At 40.5% G+C, this 23,241-nt stretch overlaps 2 protein-coding genes across 2 annotated transcripts; both read right to left on the bottom strand.

The window, feature by feature from the left end:
• Positions 1-992: 992 nt before the first annotated feature.
• On the bottom strand, positions 993-4,831 carry mal2 (mal, T cell differentiation protein 2). The gene is made up of 4 exons (XM_062464741.1): positions 4,415-4,831; positions 3,579-3,749; positions 2,060-2,257; positions 993-1,854 (listed from the first exon to the last, which is right to left on the bottom strand). Exons 1-4 carry the CDS (start codon positions 4,529-4,531, stop codon positions 1,783-1,785), a joined length of 558 nt encoding a protein of 185 aa, XP_062320725.1. The 5' UTR covers positions 4,532-4,831; the 3' UTR covers positions 993-1,782.
• colec10 (collectin sub-family member 10 (C-type lectin)) lies at positions 4,590-20,879 on the bottom strand. The gene is made up of 8 exons (XM_062466123.1): positions 20,727-20,879; positions 19,527-19,598; positions 10,106-10,177; positions 8,929-8,982; positions 7,550-7,645; positions 6,512-6,738; positions 5,661-5,869; positions 4,590-4,695 (listed from the first exon to the last, which is right to left on the bottom strand). Exons 1-8 carry the CDS (start codon positions 20,839-20,841, stop codon positions 4,590-4,592), a joined length of 951 nt encoding a protein of 316 aa, XP_062322107.1. The 5' UTR covers positions 20,842-20,879.
• Between the last annotated feature and the right edge of the window lie 2,362 nt (positions 20,880-23,241).

Here is a 23,241-nt window from a genome sequence, read left to right as displayed (position 1 = left end):
CTGCTCATAATATTGGGTGGTCACTCTTAAAAACACATGAAACACAAAAACACACACGCAGGTAAACGTCTTAACAGGTTTATCAATGTTTTTTTCTCAAAGACATGCTTATCCCTTGTATTCCTCTTCCTTTTCACTGGTGGAAACTAATATTCAAAGACCCTTCTGTGTGCTTTGTAGCATCCAAGGCCTAAAGAAGGCGTATATCCAACCCTATATCTTAAAAAAAAAAATATCTCGAGGTTGTGGATAGTTTTGCTGTCAAAGTGCAGAGGACCCAAGTTCATGCCCCACAATTACCAGCTCTCCGTTATTCATTGATGGTTAAATTCCGTGTTCTCACCACATACGCAAATACTCAGACAAAGCCATTGGTTGGACCCTGACGCAAGTGAACCTGTCTGGGGTGAAGGAGAGCTGTGAATTAATGTGGCTCAGAGAAGCCCGAGAGGTCAGAGAGATGAGTTGTGTTAAAAGTGATGACACACTGTCAATGTTGTAGGTTCCACATAGCTAGGTGGCACCTGAGATTTCATTCCCTTGGTATGGGAGAGTGTCATTTATGTGAGGACCCAGACACATACATTTCCAAGGTTGTTTCTCTCAGGTTCTGGGGTCACATCAGTTATGCAATTCTACAATCTAGCCTGGAATGTAGACTATTTACTTGTAATTGAATTTTCAAACTGTATACAGATACATCTAGGACTCTAGAAAAGGCTGAAGGGCATAGTTTAACCCCTTTCAATATTTATTAATGGAGTCTTGGTAAAGCCGGACTTAGTCATGGACTGCTAAATGTGTGTGCCGAAAGGATCTTAAAAGATCTAATAACAACAATACTACAATTTCAGATCTACTAACTGCTTACAGTGCTCATACTGACTCTTCATGTACTGTATGAGGCAACAGATTTCCATTCAATGCACATTGTTAAACACTAACGCCCCATACTGGTGTAATGCAGGGACCACACCTTACACACCACCAGGGTAAGAAAATGAGTTCAGTTTAATTGCATAAATCCATTAAAAATGTCACAAATACACAATTAAAAACAATGCACAATGTACAAACTTTTTTTTGTAAATCATTCAAAGACTATAATTGTTTCAACGTTGATCAATAATCTTTTAAATGTTAGCTATACAATGTTCTAGGAATAGGAGTCTACAAATGCTTCAGCTTCCTCTACTATCATTGTATAACAATTACAATTACACACCAATAAACAGACCACAATTAAGATAATTATAAATTATAAAGTCAGTCATACTAGACTGCACTAGACTGCAAAAGCTCAAGAGCTTGCATGTTCAAATCCCCCCTGTACTGTACCAGTTACATCTGAAAAATCAATACATAACATTCTAATCAAAGATAAACAGGTGATCTTAATCACATAACAATAAAGGAATGTGAATGCCATTAATATAATACTTAGTATTCTCATTAAATAATGTTGTTGAACATGTATCAAAAAGACATGCACATAAAAAATACCATGGAGTGAACTCCCCCCCAAAGCACTGGTTTCTGTGCAAGACATAGGCAAAACACTATAATGACTAAGATCACCTTAGGTCCTTTGTAAGAAGCATACCAGGAAGTCAATCTTTTGTGAACACACTGGTATGATGCTAACATGACTAAGATCACATCTTAGCCCTAGGAATATCCACAACTATACAGATTAAGTTGACAAATGTGTAGTCTTCTGTATATCACGTTCTGCCATGCAGAGGACCTAAGCTGTCCTGTGGTGTACTTTCTTGTTCAGCATTACATCCTCCATCTCTTGAAACCCATTAACATGCTACATGCGTAGCTTACAGTCACCACAAACGCAAATATCTGAAATAGAGAAATATAAACAGCTCCTGAATTTGACAGAGCCTTGCAGTATGTTTTAGAAATGTATGTGAAAAGCTAATGCAGTGCATGTCCAGTATGGAGTGGATCCATGTTCAACCCATGGCTTAGCTAACCCTCCACACAGTAGCTGTTCTATATGTTAGCTTACTAACAATTATGAGAACACTTAATCTTTAACCCTTACCGTAGCCGCCACATTGATATTGTACTGTCGCTGGTCCAGGAAGGCATATATGTTCCCACTCGGTCTGGTCATGCAGAGTGTTGTGTTGTTTGTGATGGTGGTCCCAATGATTCGACCTCCATTTGCTGCAGTGGTGGCAGCTTCCAGCACAAATGCTCCAAAGTAGAATAGCAATGCTGTGAAGTGGTACACCACATCCTGAGTAGCACAAAATGAATGACAAATTTGATTATGTTGATGTGATGCATTTCAACCGTATTGGCATATTCAGCTTTAGCACCTGTGCTGTATGAACAGATGGACAGTACAAAGCAAAATATGTTTTTCTCTTTAGGTGCAGTCAAGACATGTAGTCTTACTCAGAATTGTATTTGTAATGTTGCTATTGCCAACCAAGCGTCTTGTTGCTAGTCAAGATGCTCCTTATAAGACTAACTATCATGTTTTTAATGCCTTTCACATTTCACACATTAAGATCCTGTTCTGTTTTCTGTTTTGTTGTTTCTGTTTTCAACTGCCTACTCTCTTTAATTTCAACTCAAGAAAGGTCAATTGTTTGCAATGTCAACACAGGCGGAATGTGTCTATTTAACTCTGTTGCTGTTTTCAGACAATAGGGGTCTGGGCTTACAAACTGTCCATTGTGAAATCAGTGTGAGCTCAGCTCACTATCACTGATTGTTCGCTTGACGAATATATCACATGCTTGAGTATGTTTGTTTAGAAGAGCAGTAGCCTTGCACCTGAGCGCTGTCTGAGTCTCCAGAAGGCCATGCAGACCTTCAAGTCACCTCTAGTAGTTCACTAGACATGTTATGGTTAATGTGTATTTAAACTAGGCTGAGGGTAGTGTTCATGTAGGGAAATGAGTAGGCGTCGATCGTGGTTATACATGAAGACAAAGTAGACATTCTAGTGAAACAATGGTGAAGAGTGGCACAACATTGGATATGGGCCAGTTGTTCAGACAGAAGAAGCAAGGCTTTTCAGAGGCAGAACTAGGGCCAATGTGTGTGACTATGACACCTGTAGGAAAAAGGGGACTATTCTTCAGGCCTAAGCAGTGATGCGGTCATACACAGGGGAGGGGGAGCCGTGTGTGCATTGATTTCAGGGAAATCAGACAGGGAATGGGGCATTTACTGTAATCTTTATTCTGTACTCATTTCATCTTCCTGAAAATTGAAGTGGGACTGTTCCTCCCCTTCAACTGGATACATGACTGGTCTGATTATGGTGGTTCACCTTTAAAGTAAAAACTGACTGATCTTCACAGCTTAACTATTGAAATTGGAGAAAAACCTTGAATTCAAGTGATTTTTTTGACTTGATGGCACTAAAAAATGTTTACGTCAGAACTTTTTAGGTGTCACTGGTCCTACTTGTGTAAAGCAAAAATTTCCCCTGACCTTGTAAAATTCAGTCAATTTGAAGATGTGGTTCCCATGCAGAAGCTTGGTTCATTTCCAACTTACACAACTACCTGCTGCAAACTACGAGACCTGTATACCAAACTCACCAAAAAGTTCCAATCAGTTTGGACCTTGTCAGCAACGCCCAACAGGAAAACAGCAAGGTAGACAGAGGAGAAGAAGAACATGGTGACCGAGACAAACATCACCCAGCCCTGAAGCAGAGGCACAGGCACATTGGAAGAAGCCACGAGGATCCATACCAGCCCTCCAAACACCTGGAGGTGGCAGAGAGGGAGAACAGCATTAAATAGCAAGATGAGCCACACTTGGAACAAGTGATTTTTGAATTCAAACCAGTAAATCAGGCTGTTTTATGTTTATAATTTATTTTGGTCTTCATTCAATTTGGCATAGTGTGTGAGGGTTAGCATGTCATAGCATTCTCTTGGCATGTCATCATGCCAAGAGAATAATATTAAAACCTTAGGCCTACATGATTAACAATCATTGACTAGTTGCCTATATTCTTGACAAACAAAAGTGCGTTTACAGTAGGCTATATTCTGTGCATGTAGGATCCTCCTATTATCGATTAGGTAGCGCTTTATGTAGGCCTAGGCCGAAACGATTGTACTTTGTATCGATTGTAACTATTAACGTAGGCTACTTTAAATCTGAGGTCATTAGGATTTTTCTGGTCAGAGGTACACTGATAACAACCAGTGACACAGCAAATCCTTAATCATAAATACTATAAATACTGAACATAAGCTACGTAACCCTTTTTTGTTGTTCCTAAAGTTTATTAAGTTTATAGCCTATGGGTGGATGACGAAACCCCGCTTATGCTATAGAATGAATTAGGCCTATATGTTCTTCAAAAGCAATGCTATTTGCTATAGCCTACGTAAACAAAATCGTAAAGCAGCACTTGACTTACAATCTCCAAGCAAATAAGCGCTCCAGAGTACGTCCTCAAAATGTCCAAACCCAGCGGCAAAGAAATTGTTGGTGCCGGGAAAGAAGTCGCCGCAGGATTTGTAGGCTCCGACATCATTCCGGTGCTTTCCAGGCTCAACAAAGGACGGCTGCTACACAGACAAATTCCTCCGGAGTCATGTGGTCCCAAACTGGTCCAACAGGTGCACCTGCCACTCCCTTGAACATTTCTCCAAGTCAATCAGGCCAAGAAAGCTTACCTGATGTATTAATTCGTCCTTGCTAGAGTAGGCAAAATGTTAGTATTGATTCAGACCTGTAACTTACTACCACGATGTCCGTGACTATATTCTCACTTTTCCAATTTAAAACTAAAGATGTAGGGAGTTGTCTTAAGTAAACATTATCATAAATACTAAAAGCGATAAGGAGCACAGCAGTGATTTTCAAACCGACACTGCTTCAAGGGAAGGTAAATAATTGCGCAACTTAACACTGTTTACCCAATAACCAACGGCCAAGAGATCACTGCCTGTACGTACAGATAGGCTACACACTTATAATCCAAACCTTTTAGTTGAGTAGAGCATGCAATTGTCATTGTTGACGTTAATTGACAGACTGGTAGGGAATACGTTTGTTGAGTGAAATACAGTAGTTAAAATGCTTCGGATAAGAACATCAGAGGTTTCAGGTTTCTGTTGCCTTATCAGGTTAATGTTTACCTTAATTGTGGATGGAGGCAAGTATGTTTGCATAACCCCATGCCTGTAATGTTAGCAACCATTCACAGACTTTCTCAATAGAATAGAAACGGGTTTGCAAGGTATATCCCACCGATTTTGTCAGCTCTTCTCCCAAGTTTGTCTCAAATTAAAACGTAATTGTTCTTGTTTCAAGATATAACCATAGAAATTATACATGATCGTTTAATGTAGATTCACTTTAACAGATAGGAACTAATGGTTTGAATATTGGAGAACATTATAAACACACAAAAAGGGGTCCTATTAGAGTTTTCAAATTATTCACACAATTCTTAATTCATTCAATTGACAGGGATTTCTTTTAGTTCTACACAATATATTTATTTTGTTGCTTTATAGATATAACAATGTTGTGCCGCCTAGACTGAGTAATTGAGAGTGCACTGTATCTTGTAGACATAACCTGAATTTCATGAGGTTCTCATGGGATCTCTGCTCATTGCAGATGGCACAATCCCTCCTCCTCCTCCTCCTCCTCCTCCTCCTCCTCCTCTTCCTCTCCTCAGGAACTCACACACATAGTACATTGTGATGTCACATTCCACCTGGCTCCACCCCCCAGTGTTCTGCAGCTCCACACAGGTAGCATTGGATCTGGTTGGAGGGGTCACACGAGGCTCCTCCCCCAGGGTCCAGCCTGCAAATCCCTGCAGGGGGGTGGAGTCTGCATACACATTGACCCCGCTCTCCTGGAGAAGAAGCAGAAAAACTGTGATAAACTGTCTCTAATGACTTCTTGCTTAAAACACACTGCTTTTTGCACTGCATTACAAAATGGTATCTTGTACATTTGTATTTTTTTGTAATTTTTGTATTTTTATATTGTAATTTACGGCAACTTATATTTTATTTTATTGTATATTTAATTCTATTCTAATCCCACTTAGTACTGCTAGTTTATGTACCCTTAGTATAGATAGTCCACATATTTAAATTTTAGGTATATGTTTATTGTATGCACCTTCCTGCCAAAGCAAATTCCTTGTCTGTGCAAACTTTCATGGCGAATAAATCCCATTCTGATTCTGATTCTGATAAAGCCATGAGTCACTGCTGAGATGCATCTTCTAAAATCCTTGTCATCCTCACAGAAATGTGAAAGGAATAGGACACTGGCATAGATCATTCTGGAGTTTTAGAAGTCTGGCAGTTAATAGAATTGAGCTGAACCAACCCACCAACGACTATTAAACTTACAAAGAGTCCCTGACGAAGACAATGTCAATTCTGGAATTAAGAGGCCCTTTTCATAGTATTATCTCCACTGACTAATTTTAAGTCTATAAATATTATAAACTGGACCTCAGTGTAAATCCTATGTTCTAGCTAACCTCTGTTCCTGCTGTCATGTTGTTCTCTACAGACTGCAGTCCTATGTAGACACGTGTGAGTCCAGCCTGGTTGATGTAGTCTGCCAGAAGCCGGTTGACCTCTCTGTTCTTGGGCATGGCCAGCGTTCCTCCCCTTAGTTTACAGTTCATCAGAGCATCTCTGTACTTCCTGGCGTCCTTCACGATCAGGTAGAACTTCTCATCTGTCTCCTTCATGCCAAGAATAACTGTAAATAAAAGAGTGTTATTACTTCCCCTCCCCAAGCTTCTCTCAGAAAACCCTTTGCTTATCAGGGGCCGTGTAGGGCATAATTCAAACTCACCTTTATATACAAACCATTGAACACCTTTTGCCTCTCACAAACGCTACTGAAATACACTCACATTCACTACTGAACACCTCTCACATATACACATGAAAATGTAACCTCACACAATGACACAGAAAACCTCTCATGACCATGAAAAATTACCTTGAGCTACTTGAGGACCAGAATAGCAGCACCTGTCACATATTATATTATACCTTCTGAGTATGACATTTTCAATTGTGTGTGAGAGGTGTTCAGTAGTGAATGTGAGTGTATTTCAGTAGTGTTTGTGAAAGGCAAAAGGTTTTCAATGGTGTGTATGAAAGGTGAGTTTGAATTATGGCCTACATGGCCCCTCATATATCATCTCCATGCCTGGTTTCACTTGAGTGTAGTATTTTCAGAGATACAGTTAGACATAAGATAGGAATAATTCTAATTGTATTGTATTGTACCTATTGTGTTGTAGAAAACAACTCAAAAACAATAAATCTGTCTTGTGCAAGACCTTTGAGAGACCCAGGCCAAGCCATTATTGCACAACATCACAATTCAATGCAAAATGGTGTATGTGCAAATTAATGTTACTACTACATAAATTGCCATGTAGCTAATTAGTAATGAATGTGTGCACATACAGTATATGGTCAATTGTTTTAAGGCATACGACTAAAGGTCTTGGTCTGTTATGAGACCAGAAAACAGTTTAGATAGGAAACGTACATACCATTCTTGACAAACTGAACTGTGTTCCTTAGCTTGCTCACATTGATGTCTAGCTGGCCAACAAGCTTTCTGTACCTCCCACAATCACAAGTGGTCCCTACAGAATCAGATACATGGAGGAAACAGAAGGTTAGTGGACAATGGAACATCCATTCCCATTTTCACCTGTAATAGGCAGCATTTTGAGACAGTAATCCACGCTTATGTCACGACTAGATTGGATTATTGTAATGCATTGTATGTGGGGGTCAGTGGGTCCTCTATCGCTCATCTCCAGTTGGTGCAAAACGCTGCTTCACATCTTCTAACTGGAACACGTAAATACACGCACATTTCCCTCGTTTTATGTTCACTCCATTGGCTCCCTATATATCAAAGGATCCATTTAAAGATTATTTTATTTGCTTTTAAAGGCCTAAATGGCCTTGCCCCCCTCTACATCTCTGATCTGTTACATCCCTATAGACCCACCCGTTCTCTCAGGTCAGCCGATAAACTGCTCCTAAGTGTGCCTAAAACAAAGTGCAAGCTAAAAGGGGATCGTGCTTTTGCGGTAGCAGCTCCTAAATTGTGGAACGATTTACCTCTACACATTAGACAGGCAGCTTTACTGCCTGTTTTTAAGTCTCTTCTTAAAACCCACCTCTATGCTTTGGCCTTTGAAAACTGAAATTGAAAATGAATGTCTGGTTGGTATTGGGTCTTTGTATGGTGTGTTATTGTTTTTGCATTTGTATTGTATGAGACGTGAGAGTTTTTGTATTTAGGGCTTTTATGTATTAATCTATTGTTTTACTGGACAGCACTTTGTGTTCACTTTGGGTTTTAAAGTGCTCTATAAATACATTTTGCTTTCTTGCTTGCTTCAATATTGAGACATTGCAGACCCATTCCAATTGTATAATTGGACATAGAAAAGTACAACATATTCACTCAATTTCATTAATTGACATATATTTTAAGTATGTGGAATTGAAATAGTATCAAAATAATCAGTAGTTTATCACCTGTAATAATCTATAAGATCCAGGTAATTGCTCAGTAATACCCACATAACTGCTAACAGTCACAGGCACAAAAGATTTAGCTTTCTGTAGGTTCAGATTGATGCATATACTCCATATGGTTGGTTAGGCCCTGAACCTTGGGAGCGTAGATAGCAAAGAATGTAGAGATTTAAGCTATTGGTCGCCATGTTCTATAATACTCATATCTCTAATATCGAGTACAACTCATGAGGAGGTTGTATGCACTGTACATGGTTGACTTAGACTGAACTTTCTTTTTATACTTACACAAAACGTATATATACAATAATACAACAACAATAATTTCAACTAAGCACCCAGTCAATTTCAGGATTACAATGAAAATTGTCACCTGGTTTCCCCTTTAATCCTGCAGGCCCATCAGCTCCAGAATCCCCCTTTCTCCCTATAAATCAAAAGCATGCATCAACACAAACCTATTCCTGAAAAATCATCCATCTGTAGCATGGATTCAGTGCTGCCTTGAGGTGGGCAACTACAGTAGACAAGAACCTACCACTAGAGAGCGCAACTGTATAGCACTACACCCACCTTTTCACTGAGACAAAAGGATTAGCTCAATTTATCCCTCAAAGCTTCAGCCCTCACTGGCAGTTGCACATTTAGGGGAAGTATAGCACAATACAAACAAAAAGCACTGGCTGTTTTTTATGGTTGTTACAGAGGTATACGATACCTGTCAGGAGAGACAAAAGTGTACATTGATTTATATGATTGGTTTAATTACATTACCTTTGCTGTTATTTATTTCAGATGGCAATTACTAATATAATGAGTACATTATATGACAGACTGGAAACCAAAAGTAAAATACTCAAGTCTTTTAACATATTAAATATGATGATATTTAGATTAGCATTATGCCTCTTAAACCTCTAGCTTATATTGTCATTATGGACTAACTTAAGTGAGTTCTGGATTTCTGTGGCCCTTTCCAAAGTATTACTGGCTCAGATTACCTCGGAAGGATTTCCCCCAGTCCCTAACACATGGTCATAGTTAAACTCTCAGTAAACATGGTACATTACACCTTAATATGATTCCTTCTGCATACAAGCCCAGAGCACCTAGAGACTCTAGACTATGTTGGTAATTATGAAGAATCTTAGATACATGGGTTCTTGTCTGGTCCAAGCTGAGGTGGTCGTTCTCACAGACCAAGACAATGGCGCTCCAATAGCAACATTTTTGCCTGAGAGTAAACATCTATGTAAACAGACCTGATGAGGGTCCCTCCCAGGTAGTTTAGACTGTCTGGATGAGGTTTATGTTGCTTCTTGCCCTCCATGTTTAAACATGTCTTTCAAACGCTTTCCTACATGGGCCTCATTCAAACTTTCACCTAAAAACCACTTCCATGGTTTGTGGGGTCTCCTTCAGTAAATTATAAAGGTTCAGATGTTTTACTTCAGTGAAAACAACCTGAGGAACTTGTTGGATACATCAGGACACATTTTAAAAGCAAATCCAACAGGGGTTTTATGGTCCAACTGATAACAAAACTGTACCTCTCTCTCCTGCAGGGCCCATCTTTCCCATCTGCCCCACCTCTCCTTTAAATCCTGTCTCCCCTGGCAACCCTGGATGGAGAGAAGGAGACAAAGGGTGAGCAAACTGCTAAATCAACAACACTATTGTAGCAAGCATGCGAGAAAGGCACAGTGCTGTGATTAAATATCTCTGTATTATTGCTATCTTCCATAGCAGATATCAGTTGTCTGATTTACAGTACTTGTCTAGGAGTTGGACTTAAAGATAGTTACCACAGTCCAAGACTTTCATCCAGAACCTGAGTATTTCTTTTTTTTTAATCCTTCAGCAAATCCCTAGTATTTGAAATAATAGGTTGCAAGCAGTATACAGTAGCTCTACTCTCTAACTGAAACCCACAAAGCCATTTTGCCATGTTAAACCTACTCTAGACCGAGATGCTCTCAGACTCATGTGTCTGGTAACTTTCAGTGTTCATTTATTTTAACACTTAAAATGAACTCAAAATCAAAATTATACGGTTAACCCTGTTAAATTTGATTTGTTACAAATCAAATAAATAAATAAATGTAAACATGAACCTGAAAATCCAATGGTGTTATGATTACATGTGGCATTTCATTCATGCAATTTTTTTTTTTAATAAATAAAGTACAATTGACAAAACAGAGGAGATTGCTAAGAATGTTCTCAGGAGATACAGTTGCTGATCTCAACAAATGTGCAAACTACATGCTCTTATTTGGGACTGCCTTACTTCGTGCTGATCATACATAACATAAATGGGTTGAAAACAAACAAGATTTCAACAATGAACTAGAAACACTCAAAACACATACAGATCACAAATTATATGTAGTAGAAGTCACAAATATGACAAGGACATTTTTCTGAAAGACAGTCTAACTCTTGGGGTCCTATTTTGCACCCAGTGCAATTGACTTTGTCACAACGCAATTATCATTCCTAGTTTGCACTCTACGCAAAGCGGACTTTTCCCTCCACAGACGCACGTCGGTAAATTAGGCAATGACCTTGCGCTCCCCGGGGTCAGTTCAGCAAAAAAAGGAGGCATGTTCCGGCACAAACGTTCCCTGGTGCTATTTTGCAGTTTCCGAAAAACAATTCCGCCACAGACCAGGAAAAACGTAGTCTAAAGTCAATGGCGCATTATTCAGATACTATTTTAAGGGCGCAAGCTTGGCCTGTGCGCACTGCTGGCGAGGCGAGGGTCTTATTCCTGCAAAGCTAAGTTACATAGTTTAGATTTATTGTATGGCTGTGTTACATTTCTTTCATGTCAATGATTAAAAAGATTTTCATGAGAAATTTCTATGTATGTGAACTTGATTTGTAACAATTGTGGCAATTTCCTAGCCTGGCTCTGCCCTCCTACGTACTTCCGCTCAATTTTGATTTTGCTTCTGTACTAGGTCTGGGATTTCAGTGTATTAATTGGTTTTCAGAAACAATTTTTTTGTAGGTCCAATCAGCGAACAGAGGGAGTGGCTGAGAACAATGACGTTGATGTCGTTCGCTAGTTTGAGTTGTAGTTCAGTAATGGCGGCGGAGTCGCTGCCGAATATCCAAAAGTTAAAGTCGAAGCAAGAACAATGTTTGGCATGTTTTGTTGGTGGCCATGATGTTGTGGCCCTCCTCCCCACGGGGTTCGGGAAAAGTTTGATTTTCCAGCTACGGCAGCTAGCTCCGTTACAGTAGTGGTGAAGGAGTTGGCTAAGGCGAACGCTAGTCATTGGTTATGGCAGATCAGAGTGGCTCTGGGCAGATCCAATAGTTTTAAACTTCAACAGAGTACCCGCCTTCAAGGAAGTTAACGCTTGTCAATGGAGCGATCCCAGACCCTCTGTACAAATGAAATGTACGAGGGTCTGGTTAGGACCAGGCTAGCAATTTCCTCCCACGCCTGTTTAACCGAAGCTAATTTGGGTGGGTTTCTTCTCCCATCCCAATCAGAATCAGAATTCGGTGTATTCGCCATGTAGCCTATGTTACACAAACACGGAATTTACTGTGGCAGGAAGGTGCAAACAATAAACATATACTGGTATTAAATTAAATTAAAAAGTACAATGGTTAAACTAATTCTAAGAACTAAATAGTTTAAAAATATAACAATATTTTTTTTTTAATATATATAAAAATAAGAATAAGAATTTTAATGAGCAGCATGACGAGAACGTCTGTCTCCTCGGCTGGAAACACTTTCACCACCTTTCCAATCTGCCAGAGAGACCGGGGTAACTGAGGATCCACCATCATGACCAAGGATCCAACTGTGAGGTCAGGAGCAGGAGTCTTCCATTTACCTCTCATCTGCTGACCAGGTAAGTAATGCTTCACGAAGGCAGTCCAGAACCTGTCTTCAAGCACCTGAGAATGTCTCCACCTCCGACGTCCAAGGAGCTCTGATTGTGGGTAAACCACTTGAGGCAGGGAGCTGTCAGGCCGCCCCATCAACAAGTAATTATGTGTAACTGGATCTTAATCGGCAACATTGGCTGAAACGTAGCAGAGGGGTTTGGAATTGAGTATGGACTCGATTTCAATGAGGACAGTCCTGAGAATCTCTTCACTCACAGTCTGGGAGCCAATGGTGGGGTTATGCAGCCTTAACTGAGCAGATTTCTCGCTCCCATGTACCACCAAAGTGGGGAGCAGCAGGAGGATTAAAGTGGAATGATATCTGCTGAGGAGCCAGCTGCCGCTGGAGGTCAGGTCCTAAGCTGGTAAAGGCCTCCTTCAACTCCTTCTCACCCCCACGGAAATTGGTTCCCTGATCTGAATATAACTCTGCTGGTTTGCCTCGACGAGCTTTAAACCTCCGAAGGGCCATCAAGAAGGAGTCAAGGTCAATGGACAACAGCACTTCCAAGTGTACAGCTCTTGTGGTGAGACACTTGAAGATTATACCCCACCTCTTCTCTGTCCTTCGACCCACCTTGACCAGGAGGGGGCCAAAGCAATTAATGCCACAGGAATAGAACGCTGGTTTAAACAACCTGGGCCGGGGTGTCGGCAGGTCAGCCATCTTCTGGCCTGCTGGTTTGGATCTCCATCGGCAACACTCGCATCCGCGCTGGTGACACTTTACTGCCTCACGGCCTCTTAAGATCCACACCAAACGTCTCAATTCTGCAAATACTCGTTCAGGTCCAGGGTGGCACAACTTGGCATCGTACTCCTGGATGAGCAACCTTGTGGAAGGGTGAGTAGGGTCAAGTACGATAGGGTGGACAGCTGCTGGATCGAGTCCCTCCACTCTCCGAAGCCGTCCTCCCACTCTAATGACTTGATGGGTTGTGTCAAACTCAGGTGAAAGGCAAAGGAGATGGCTACTGGATGCAACAGGTTTACCTGCCTTGATGTGTTCGTAATCCTCTGCAAAGCTCTCTTGCTGAACATTCCTGAATGCCAGCATCTCCGCAGCCTGATATGTACTAGCTGACATGGATCATCCAGACACCAGAGAGAGATGCACATCTTTTGTGATGCTTTTGAAAGGGCTTACAGATCAGTCGCTCGAAGGACCAATGTAAAACTATTAAACGGGTGTAAAGGACTGTATAGGTTCAGGTTCAGATATGGTGGTGTCGCCCTGGTGTGTCTGTAAGAACACCTCTGGAGTCGGAATGCAGTTTCATGGGAATACGTGGCTATTGTAGGCAGCACAGCAATACACAGGACTCAGGCATATTCAGTGTAACTCAAGGATCTTTTATCTTCTTGTTTGTGGTTTATCAAAAGAGAATCAATTACAGATTATACATTAGTATGCATACATAACATTCACATACAGGCTTAATATAAACATCATCACTTCCGGATCTGTACGCTCTACGTTGACATGGTGCTATTTTACACAAGATGCCTCCAGTTTCCAATTTTATATCTCGGTGAATTCTGTGCCAAAAAGGTAGAGGATGGCAGAGTTTAGAAGCCTTTCGGAATTTTTATTTGGGTCGTATAGTCTTATTTGAGTGAGAACGACTCGCCGGGTAGACTGCATAGTCTAGGCGGCAGCCACGTCTCGTTTGCGTCATGTCACAAAGTAAATAATTTTACTTTGGAGGGCAGATTTCAAGAGATATGGGAATTCTGCATTTAGCCAAGCGGTACGATTTTTGGTGTGGTTTGTGTAAAACTTGCAATCTGAGTGAGACATCTGTTCGGATTTTCCCGCATCTGGTACTTAAACGGTTTGGATAAATACATGGTCTTCACAGTTAAATTATTTAAAACGCCCAAAAAGCTAATAATAATAATGTTATTGTTGATTGTGTGAACTTGCTGGGTTTGCCGTTGGGTTAGCACCAAGCCCCCACCCCTCGCCCCTCGGTTTGAAGCAACGGCCCCGGTGGATGTAGGTGGTATTGCATTTCTTGTTAGACTTCCAGCTCTTCCGGTCGTTTTTATTCTATTAACTCCATTCAACATTTACAAAACTCTCTCCCCCAATAATTTTTGTTCGATTCTCGAACCTGGCTCATACTACTAGCTTTTTCATAAAATAATTTTTCCTGATTTTTGCTAAATTTGAAACCAATCCGAAATGGGTAAACTAGCACCCCATTTATTTGCTTACGTCAATAAAAGTTGCTTGCAAATGTGCTCGCGGATACTAACAGGGCACGAGCACAAAAGTGCACATTGGCCGATAGCCGATTTACCTGGAGCTGAATGAGCCATATTGAATGAGCACAGGGAGAAATGGCTTGAGTTGCCGGCCCTGTTGTAGCAACTTTAGCAAATGGTTGTCACACATACATGAAATGTTGTTGATATATTTTATTCCCGTTATTTTAAAACAGATTTTATTTTTCTGTCCAGAACGTTTTTACGTTCATGACATGATGGCAAATATTACATTATGTTAAGCGTGAGCATATTGTTGACATGTCTATCTGGAGCAAAGACGAAGATTAATACTTTAACTGATAACCACAATAAGAAATGTTATAAATATGATTAGTCTTGCTTTCAGAAGCTTTTGTTAAACAAGCCAGACTGCTTTTGTGGGACAATGAAGGTCCTCAGTGACTGTTTCACCCCCACTTATATCTGATGGAAACGTCTTGTATATAGGCCTAGTTCTGTTAAGCCCCTTTCAAAGGCAAATGTTAAATAAAGTATATTTTAGAAACACTTTTCAAGCTTTTATTTATTACATTATTTCCAAGTCTTGTTAGATCACGTTATATCCATTAATAGGCGTCTGGTTTTGTAGAACATATAAAACACAGGCCACATTTCTATGTAAATTGAAGGCAGTGTGAATTTCGTGGAATTTCGTTTGAAAATACAGTTGACAGTAAGCTATGGTAAGTCTGCATTATGGAAGATTTCTGTTACCAAAATAACTATTGAGCTTTCTTTGCCTGGTGAGAACAACGACGGAGCTAGGTGTTCATGTTAACAGTTTATTTAATCCGATACAATGCCTTGGAAATCATACTCAAATCACAAGAAAAAAAGCAACATATGTGATGAGTTCCATCTAGAATAGCCCTATATTTAGCCCTATAGCCTATTTCTAACAACCAAGTGAAAGGAATACTATACAATGACAGCATACATTTACGTAAAGTTTGCATCATGTCTCTGATTCTTATCGGACTTGTACCCCATTCTGCCACTTCAATGCCTTAGCTCACACGCTCGCAACCATATACAATCTAAACAGATCTCTGCGCATGCGGTCTCTGGCCTTTCTAACATCCGCCGTTATAATAGCAATCCGCGATGGAACAAGCGCGCCTGCTCTTAAAGGTAATGTGAGATGACGCTCTGATTGGTTTATTGCACGTTATGCCCAAACCACACCCATTAGTAATGTAGCTAGACATTCTCTGTAGCTACTTCAGACCAACCCATTTTAGATTTGCGCCAGGCGCAAAGTCATTTATCCCGCCGGAATAATAGCAATAGCTTTGCGTTTTGATACTTACGTTTCAGATCGTTAAAATAGGGCCCTCTGTCTAACATTACAGTCTAATCAAGTTTTATGTAAAATAGGCCTACTTGCAATAAGGATAACTAGTGGTGCACATAATAATTACATAAATAGTTTTCAGTATTGTGATTGATATGTGTGGAATAACAATTGAACTCCCATTGGTTGACACAATTTCTACTTTGGTGTTTCAATTTAGCATTCTGAGTCAGCTTCCCATTCTGGCCAACTTCCTTCTTAAAGGTGACATGACATGAAAACTTCACTTTAGGAGGTTATTTAAGATTAATATGAGTTCCCCTAGCCTGCCTTTGGTCCCCCAGTGGCTAGAATTTTCGATCGGTGTAAACCAAGCCCTGGGTGTTCTTCTCCGCCTTTCAGAAAATGAAAGCTCAATTGCTCTGTTTGAAAATCTCCTCTTTGTTATGTCACAAGGAGGAAGGATACCTCCCCTCTCTCTGCTTTGCCCGCCCAGAGAATCTGGCCCGCCCATAAGAAACTGAGCTACGACCATGCAAGTGTTTTTATCCTCGAGAGACATCATGGCTTGCAAACAAACGAAGTATTACATTTGCTCAGTTTGGATGTACAAAGGAAAACAAAAATATTTTTACAGTTCCTTCATCCGAGCCTCTGAAGACCCAGTGTCTTAATTTTTGTTTCTCTGGAAAATTAAAAAACGGAAACAAATGATATATAAACATTAAAGATCCTGTAAAGTAAATTCCATGTTTTGCTTCTAAGTACATTATATACGTGTGAAATGAGTTCCTGAAAGTATGTGCTAAGCGCTAAAACTTTGTCGCACTGAAATGTGGAGTTAGACCGAAGAACAGTTTCTCTTCCGTTTTCAGATCAGGTTTTAATGGGCGGAGCCAAAAAATGCCCTATCTACGTCATTTCGCCCCATCTACGTCAGATCACTGAATGGCTCCTCCTGCTGTACTGTTATTGTAGCTTACATCAGCTAGCTAGCTAGCTTCAGGATGTCTCCCACCACCCGCAACTGCATCTTCCCTGGATGTAAGAACTCCAGCTGCGCTGCAACGCCATTTAAGTTCCCTGTTGATAATGAAAGGAAAAATAGGTGGATAGATTTTGTGAAGACCCACGCTCATGGAAATCTTCGGATAAACTCCAACAGCCGCCTCTGCGCCACTGACCATTTCACGGCGGACAGTTTTAACATGGACCAGATACAGACGGGGTTCACCAACACACGACTTCTCTTGCAGCGCGGAACCGTACCGAGCATCGCCCCCCCGGCCGTTCATCCTCTGATCGCACCTGGACCATCCACCGCCGCCAGCAGTTCATCACTCAGTTCTGTGTGCTTGTTATAATTATAATGGATAACTTTTCCAGAGGTATCTCTGCTATAATTAGTGCAAACCGCTAACTTGATATTAGGCTGTGTAGAATGATGGTATTTTGGTGAAACGGTAACCTAGCTAATGTGCTAGAAGTAGTTGGAGAGCTCACTGTCTGCTGTCTCTGCTGTAAATGTTTACTCCTGTGTTACAGCTCAGGGGAATATTTCATTTATATGCATCTGTATGTTTCACTCATTGAACAAATACATTCTAATTCCATACTGTTTTGTTCGGCTTGACGTAGCGTTCATTATCTGGGTCGTAGGTAGCTTACTTGAGAGAGGCGGCGCCTTCCAGCGAGGGGGCCGAGCTTCAGCTCCTTCAGGCGACACGCCCCCCCAGTCTCAAACAGAGAAGACTGCTGATTTTATTACGATTTCAAAGCCTAATTTAACATACTTGTCGGTGTTTTTTTTCATTCGAGTTTGGATGGGTAGTTAATAATACATTATTCTGTGGTGTGGTGAACTTGAAACTCGTTTTTAATTCCACTTTACAGGATCTTTAAATACTGTAATTTTGATTTACATTAAAATCATACAAACGGCTCTGGCTCTCCCTCTTCCAGCTCCTCAGTTCTCTCAATACCTTGATATTTTTCTCTCACTTTTTTATTTACTGGGGCAAAAAAGGCTGCAATGTCCCTTTTTTATTCTTCAGTCAGCTCAGGGGGGCCACAGGGGGGGCCAGGGACATTTTTACAGGGGCACTGGCCCCTGTAGGCCCCCGTGTAGAACCGCCCCTGCTGTCTACTGTGGCTGAATATTTTTTGTTTTCTTTGAGGAACTCAATTCTTCAGCCCCTGGTTGGTGCCAGTTGAACCGTTTTTTTGAGCCTGAAGATAACAATACCTCATATCTCATCTTCCTATTTAATGAGAACCCCCCTAAACTGCTGTAACGTCTCTCCCTGAGCCAGGTGTGGGGAGGGGTACAGGCACATACCCTCAATACAACCAAGCCAGCCCTAAACACTACCTTATTCAGGTGAGTTGGAGGCTGGCATTGGAGAAGTAAAACCAATATCAAATTAATATTCAAGGGTCAGTATATGCCCAAAATGCAGGTTCTTGACAAGTTTACAACATTTGGCACTGGATACTGGCCACATGGTTTACACATTCAAATGCCAGTTGGCTGAGATAGTCATGTTAACTTGGTGTCCTACTTTTTGGGCATCTTTGCTTTTTTTAGTTTTAGTTCTTAAAAAAACTAACAAACAAAAAAACACTGGAATATATCCTTTTGTAATAATTGATAGTTTTCCATTCGAAGTAATCAGGCTTTGCACATTTCTTTTAACATGGAAGATAATTCTATGGTCTAACAAAGTATTATTAACTGGAAAATGGGAACAAATTCTTTCAAAGAGAACATCATAACATAATGTAGAAAAAAACAAACGCATAATTGAAGGTGATGGTAAGTCACGCCATTACACATACATACAGCAAACCAAAATGACTGGTTTCTTATACAAATGTGACCTAGTTTGAAGAGTTAAAAAAGCTGGCTGCTAAGTTTGTTACTTTCCATTTCTGGAAATGACTCAAACGATCCTGGCATTTCTCTCTCTGGCTGCTCACTGATGAGAGAAGTGTGTGTTTGTAAAATATGGAGGTGTGTATTTGTGTGTGTGGCTTCTCTCTCTATGATTGCCTTGTGAGCTCTATTCACAGTGCACCGAAAAAAACAAACATCTGCATGAAAGAGGCCAGCCAGAGACCATTGACTGCACGCCTGTCTGTCTGTCTGTCTGTCTGTGTCTCTAAGTGTCTTTGTGCTTGCCGGCCAACCTGCTTACCAGCCTGACAGTCTGTCCATTTGTCTGTCGATTAACATGTGTGATTCTCCCTGAGCAAACATCAGAGACACACACACATACACACACACAGAGAAAGATGGGAACACACCACAGCTGTCTGGGCTTCAAGGATACATTTACAGTAAACGATTTACATCAGGCTGAATACTTCAAGTTATACTGTATGCAATCTACATCGGCAATGTTAAAAACATTAAGTCAGTCACTATTTGTCAATCGTGTCTTTGGTAACAAACCAGTGAGTAGTAAATCAAGGAGGAGATTAAGAACCTGGTTGTCCTGAAGGTCCGGTTTTGCCCAGCCTGCCCTGGTCTCCCTCCTCACCCTTCTTGCCCAGGTCCCCTGTTAGGAGTAGAGCAACAGGCCTGGGTTGAGGAAATCAAGCCTCTGCACACATACCTGGAGAATAACACTAACTACAGATTGCATCAAATACAGTATGCATGAACAGTGTATACTATACTGTTATGTTTGTGTAAATATATATATATATATACTGTTCCTTGACTAGACCACCAAAATACTGTAGAACTATTCACTACAAGTCTGCTGTACTATTTATATGCAAATCTTTGACACTTTGGAGAAAAACGTGCTAAATGACTAAAACGTATGTATATGTTTATGTATATACATTTATTCTCTTCTAATTACTTGGATTTGTGTCTAAAGCGTCAGTTGGAACAAAGCAGTATTATTTGAGATTGTACTTAACCAAATAAGCACCAGTGTTCCCTAGCAGCTGTTTAAACACACAGTCATTGTAGGGACTTCTCTTGGGCTAGCTAACAAATGCATTGGAAAACAGAACAAGACATTTCCTACCGTTTGTACCGCAGGCCACACTCATATACCTAAAATCTCAACATGGCAGCATTCAAGTCAAAATGTCCATGTCTATACAAACAAACTGACTTGACTTACATACTGGACAGGTTGTATTGTAGAAGACCCTAGAAACTGCTGCCAGATTGGCCTTCTTAATTCATCTCTGTTAATTTAGGTTAGAATTTGTGAACAGGTACCCTATTTAGATAAATACCAAAGACCAAAATTCAATCCTATGTCAGACTGTCGTAAAAACTTTTTTTACTGTTCTAAAAACTGTTGTAAAAACAGAGAAGAGAAAGAACGTAGCTACTGGATTGTGTTCTTAGTGTCTGGGCCTTCATTGGCTGCCAGCACACTTCAGGACTTGATCAACTCCATCTCCAAATAGATGTGGCAATCCGGGATCTAATTCCATTATGTCAGTATAATTGTAATGCCAATTGACTGACCATTGTTCTTTCAAAACATCAATGGTTCTTCTCTCAAATTCTTGGTAGAGTGAATAAGTTATAGGACTGTTAGAGGCTTTGTCATAGAGAGAGGGAGGCCACTAGCAACCCAGTGCCCGACTCACCCCAAAAAACTAACAATCAAACATACAACTAGCTTCAAATTTATGAACCAGAAATGTGACAGTACCTTTGGATCCTGGTAAGATAGTGTTGGAACACACCTCGATGGCATTCAAACGACCAATGATGCTTAGAGCCACAAAGAGCTGCAGTGGCCCTCTGTTGAAGCCTGCTTCCACCATGTCCCTTGTTTGGAGGACCTCACACTAGAACCAAAAACACACAGTCACAGCCTAGCTGGGGTACTGTTTACAGAAGCTTATCATTCTGCTGTCATCCTATCAGACAACACTATCCAGGCTACACATTCCTCCTCTCCGTCACATCTTGAGATTCTAAAGGAAAGTTTCAGAGCGTGTCATAGCGGCTTTGAAATCAGTATTTTTCTGTGGATAAAGACTAAATCATATACTTCGTCATACAAAATTGGGATAGCAATGTGGCAACCTAACTACACTGCATTTAAGTCATTCGTACCGTACAGACTGTAGAAGTGGACTGAGTTGTCGAAATGAAAAGTCACATTAGTGCATAATCTGGTTGTTCTTCTGACCTCAGTTGCATCAGTGTTTGAATGTTCTACACCCCCTACATCAATACTGAGGGAACAACAACACCCCTCCAACCTCCGCCTGGCACCTTTCACTCATCCACCCCCCCATCTCTCAAATAATTCTGTCCACCACACCTCAGACAGCAGGAGTGGTCTCAAAAAGTTTCCTGTCAACTCAATCAAACAGATAAACATGCACACATACGAACACACACATACAGCATGCACACATACACACACAGAGACGCAAACGTGCGCACAGACACTTGTGGGTGTGGTGACTTGGCCATGCGGTCGTCAAACCCCCGACCCTCATGAGACTGCCTGATGTAACTGCATCCTCTGGTTTAAAACTATGTGATGAAACCAAGCGTGGATTTTTGCAGGGATTCAAGTAGTATTCCCTCTGAGGGGAGAATGGTCTGCTCCAACCACATGTCTTGGCAGGGACATTGATTCCTCCTAGATTATGTTTCCTCTGGTACGTTCAGCTCTTCGTCAGTTTGACATGCTGTGGTGGGACTGTCCATCCTGATCTGAAGGGGGGGGGGCTATTTGTTGAAACGGGCTTTCTCATCAGAGGAGAAATAAATTGTGGCCTTCTTTTTAGGGCTTTAGCACGCTGTCTTCCTTATTCTGAAACGTAAGCGTCTCACTCTCCAACATGTTTACCTTTCTCCATCTCTCTTTTACTCTCTCTCTTTCTCTCTCTTGCAGTCTCTCTCTGTCTCCTTATCAAACAAACACAAACACAAATATACATTCACCTTCCAACAATCCTATTACACACATAAAAAAGTATTCCCTTTCTTTCTCTCTCTCTCTTTCTACCACACCATATACTCCTAAGAACCAATTTTTGGCATTCATTGTCTGGAAGAGGTACATTATCATGAATAATTGACTATGTTAACATGTGGTTGAGAGGACCTCCCATTGTGCCTGAGTGATTCACACTCAAAAAATGATTAAATTAATTAGATGGTTTAGGTGCATAGCTGAATGACTGCTCTTATGAGAGATCTAAAAAATCTTTGGGACAGCTGTGAGTCCTACCACAGTTGATCAAATTGGGATTTGATGCCTCCCACTGATTCTTGACGATTCTCTCCTTTGCAATATGGAGTTACATTACCATCCTATTAGCTTATTCCTTACCTGTGGAAGTATCACAATTATGTCATTCATAAAATATCAGTTAGAATTTCACTAACAGTCCACTAAACAAATTTTAACCTATTTTTATGTGGTGTGAGTAGGAGAAATGTCATGTGACCAAAGAAGTAAAATATTAACCAGCTATTCAAATGAGGAGCGATAGCGTCATGGCTGAGTGTGTGAATGGAAATCTTTATGTACCAACCTTACTGTAACGTCATCACACTTAGACTTTCCACTATAACACACAGGCAACCAACTGCAATATCCTAATCGATAAGCCCAAGGTTTTACTATTATATCCAAATGATAAGTCTGTGGTCCAGTGGTATGATGAATTTGTGTAGTCAATGCTGACTGAATGTCTTTGTATTTACATAAGGGTTGACTAATAATATAATTTTTTTCATGCCTACAATTTAGGTTTATCCAAGGGTAGGTAAAATAATCAAACTGTAATGTCATTTGTGTGATAAATGTCTTTTTAGTTTGGACCAATTTGTCTAACAAATGTTACTCATAAACCTTCAGTTAACTGTATACACTTACCTGGAGGGAAATCGTTAACAGTAGGAATGCCTCGTCATTCAGTGTCATTCATCTGTTTCTGTTGGACCATAATGTGTATGTGTGTTTATTTCGAATGGATATACAATACGTATTCTGGCCAATGTAATGCTGTGTGTCTGTATGTGTGCGTGTGACTGCCCAATTTGGAGAGTAGGTTTGCATCTAAAATCCTTGTAACATACTGTACTCATGTAAGGCTTGATTTGTTGATATTTGCTTAATTTTATATCCAGATTCCTTCAGAAAAGCCCTTTCTACTTTGCTTGCTAAAGTAACATAAAATGAAAGTGCAAATCTTCAG

This window comes from Osmerus eperlanus, chromosome 7 (genome assembly GCF_963692335.1).
Source record: "Osmerus eperlanus chromosome 7, fOsmEpe2.1, whole genome shotgun sequence".
NCBI classification, from domain to species: Eukaryota; Metazoa; Chordata; class Actinopteri; order Osmeriformes; family Osmeridae; genus Osmerus; species Osmerus eperlanus.
The sequence above is the reverse complement of the archived record's forward strand: the minus strand, read 5'-3'. Positions and strand labels throughout refer to the sequence as shown.

Bases quoted from the DNA above. Each gene is read 5' to 3' on its own strand.
- mal2 (XM_062464741.1), bottom strand. From the start codon at position 4,531: ATGATGTCGGAGCCTACAAATCCTGCGGCGACTTCTTTCCCGGCACCA. The intron at 3,750-4,414 runs GTAAGTCAAGTG...TGCCACCTCCAG, and splicing joins CGCTTATTTGCTTGGAGATT to GTGTTTGGAGGGCTGGTATG. The intron at 1,855-2,059 runs GTAAGGGTTAAA...TCTCTATTTCAG, and splicing joins ATATCAATGTGGCGGCTACG to ATATTTGCGTTTGTGGTGAC.
- colec10 (XM_062466123.1), bottom strand. From the start codon at position 20,841: ATGGTGGAAGCAGGCTTCAACAGAGGGCCACTGCAGCTCTTTGTGGCT. The intron at 10,178-19,526 runs GTTCTTAATCTC...CTCTCCATCCAG, and splicing joins CGGACCTTCAGGACAACCAG to GGTTGCCAGGGGAGACAGGA. The intron at 6,739-7,549 runs GTATGTACGTTT...TTTTATTTACAG, and splicing joins AGTTCAGTTTGTCAAGAATG to TTATTCTTGGCATGAAGGAG.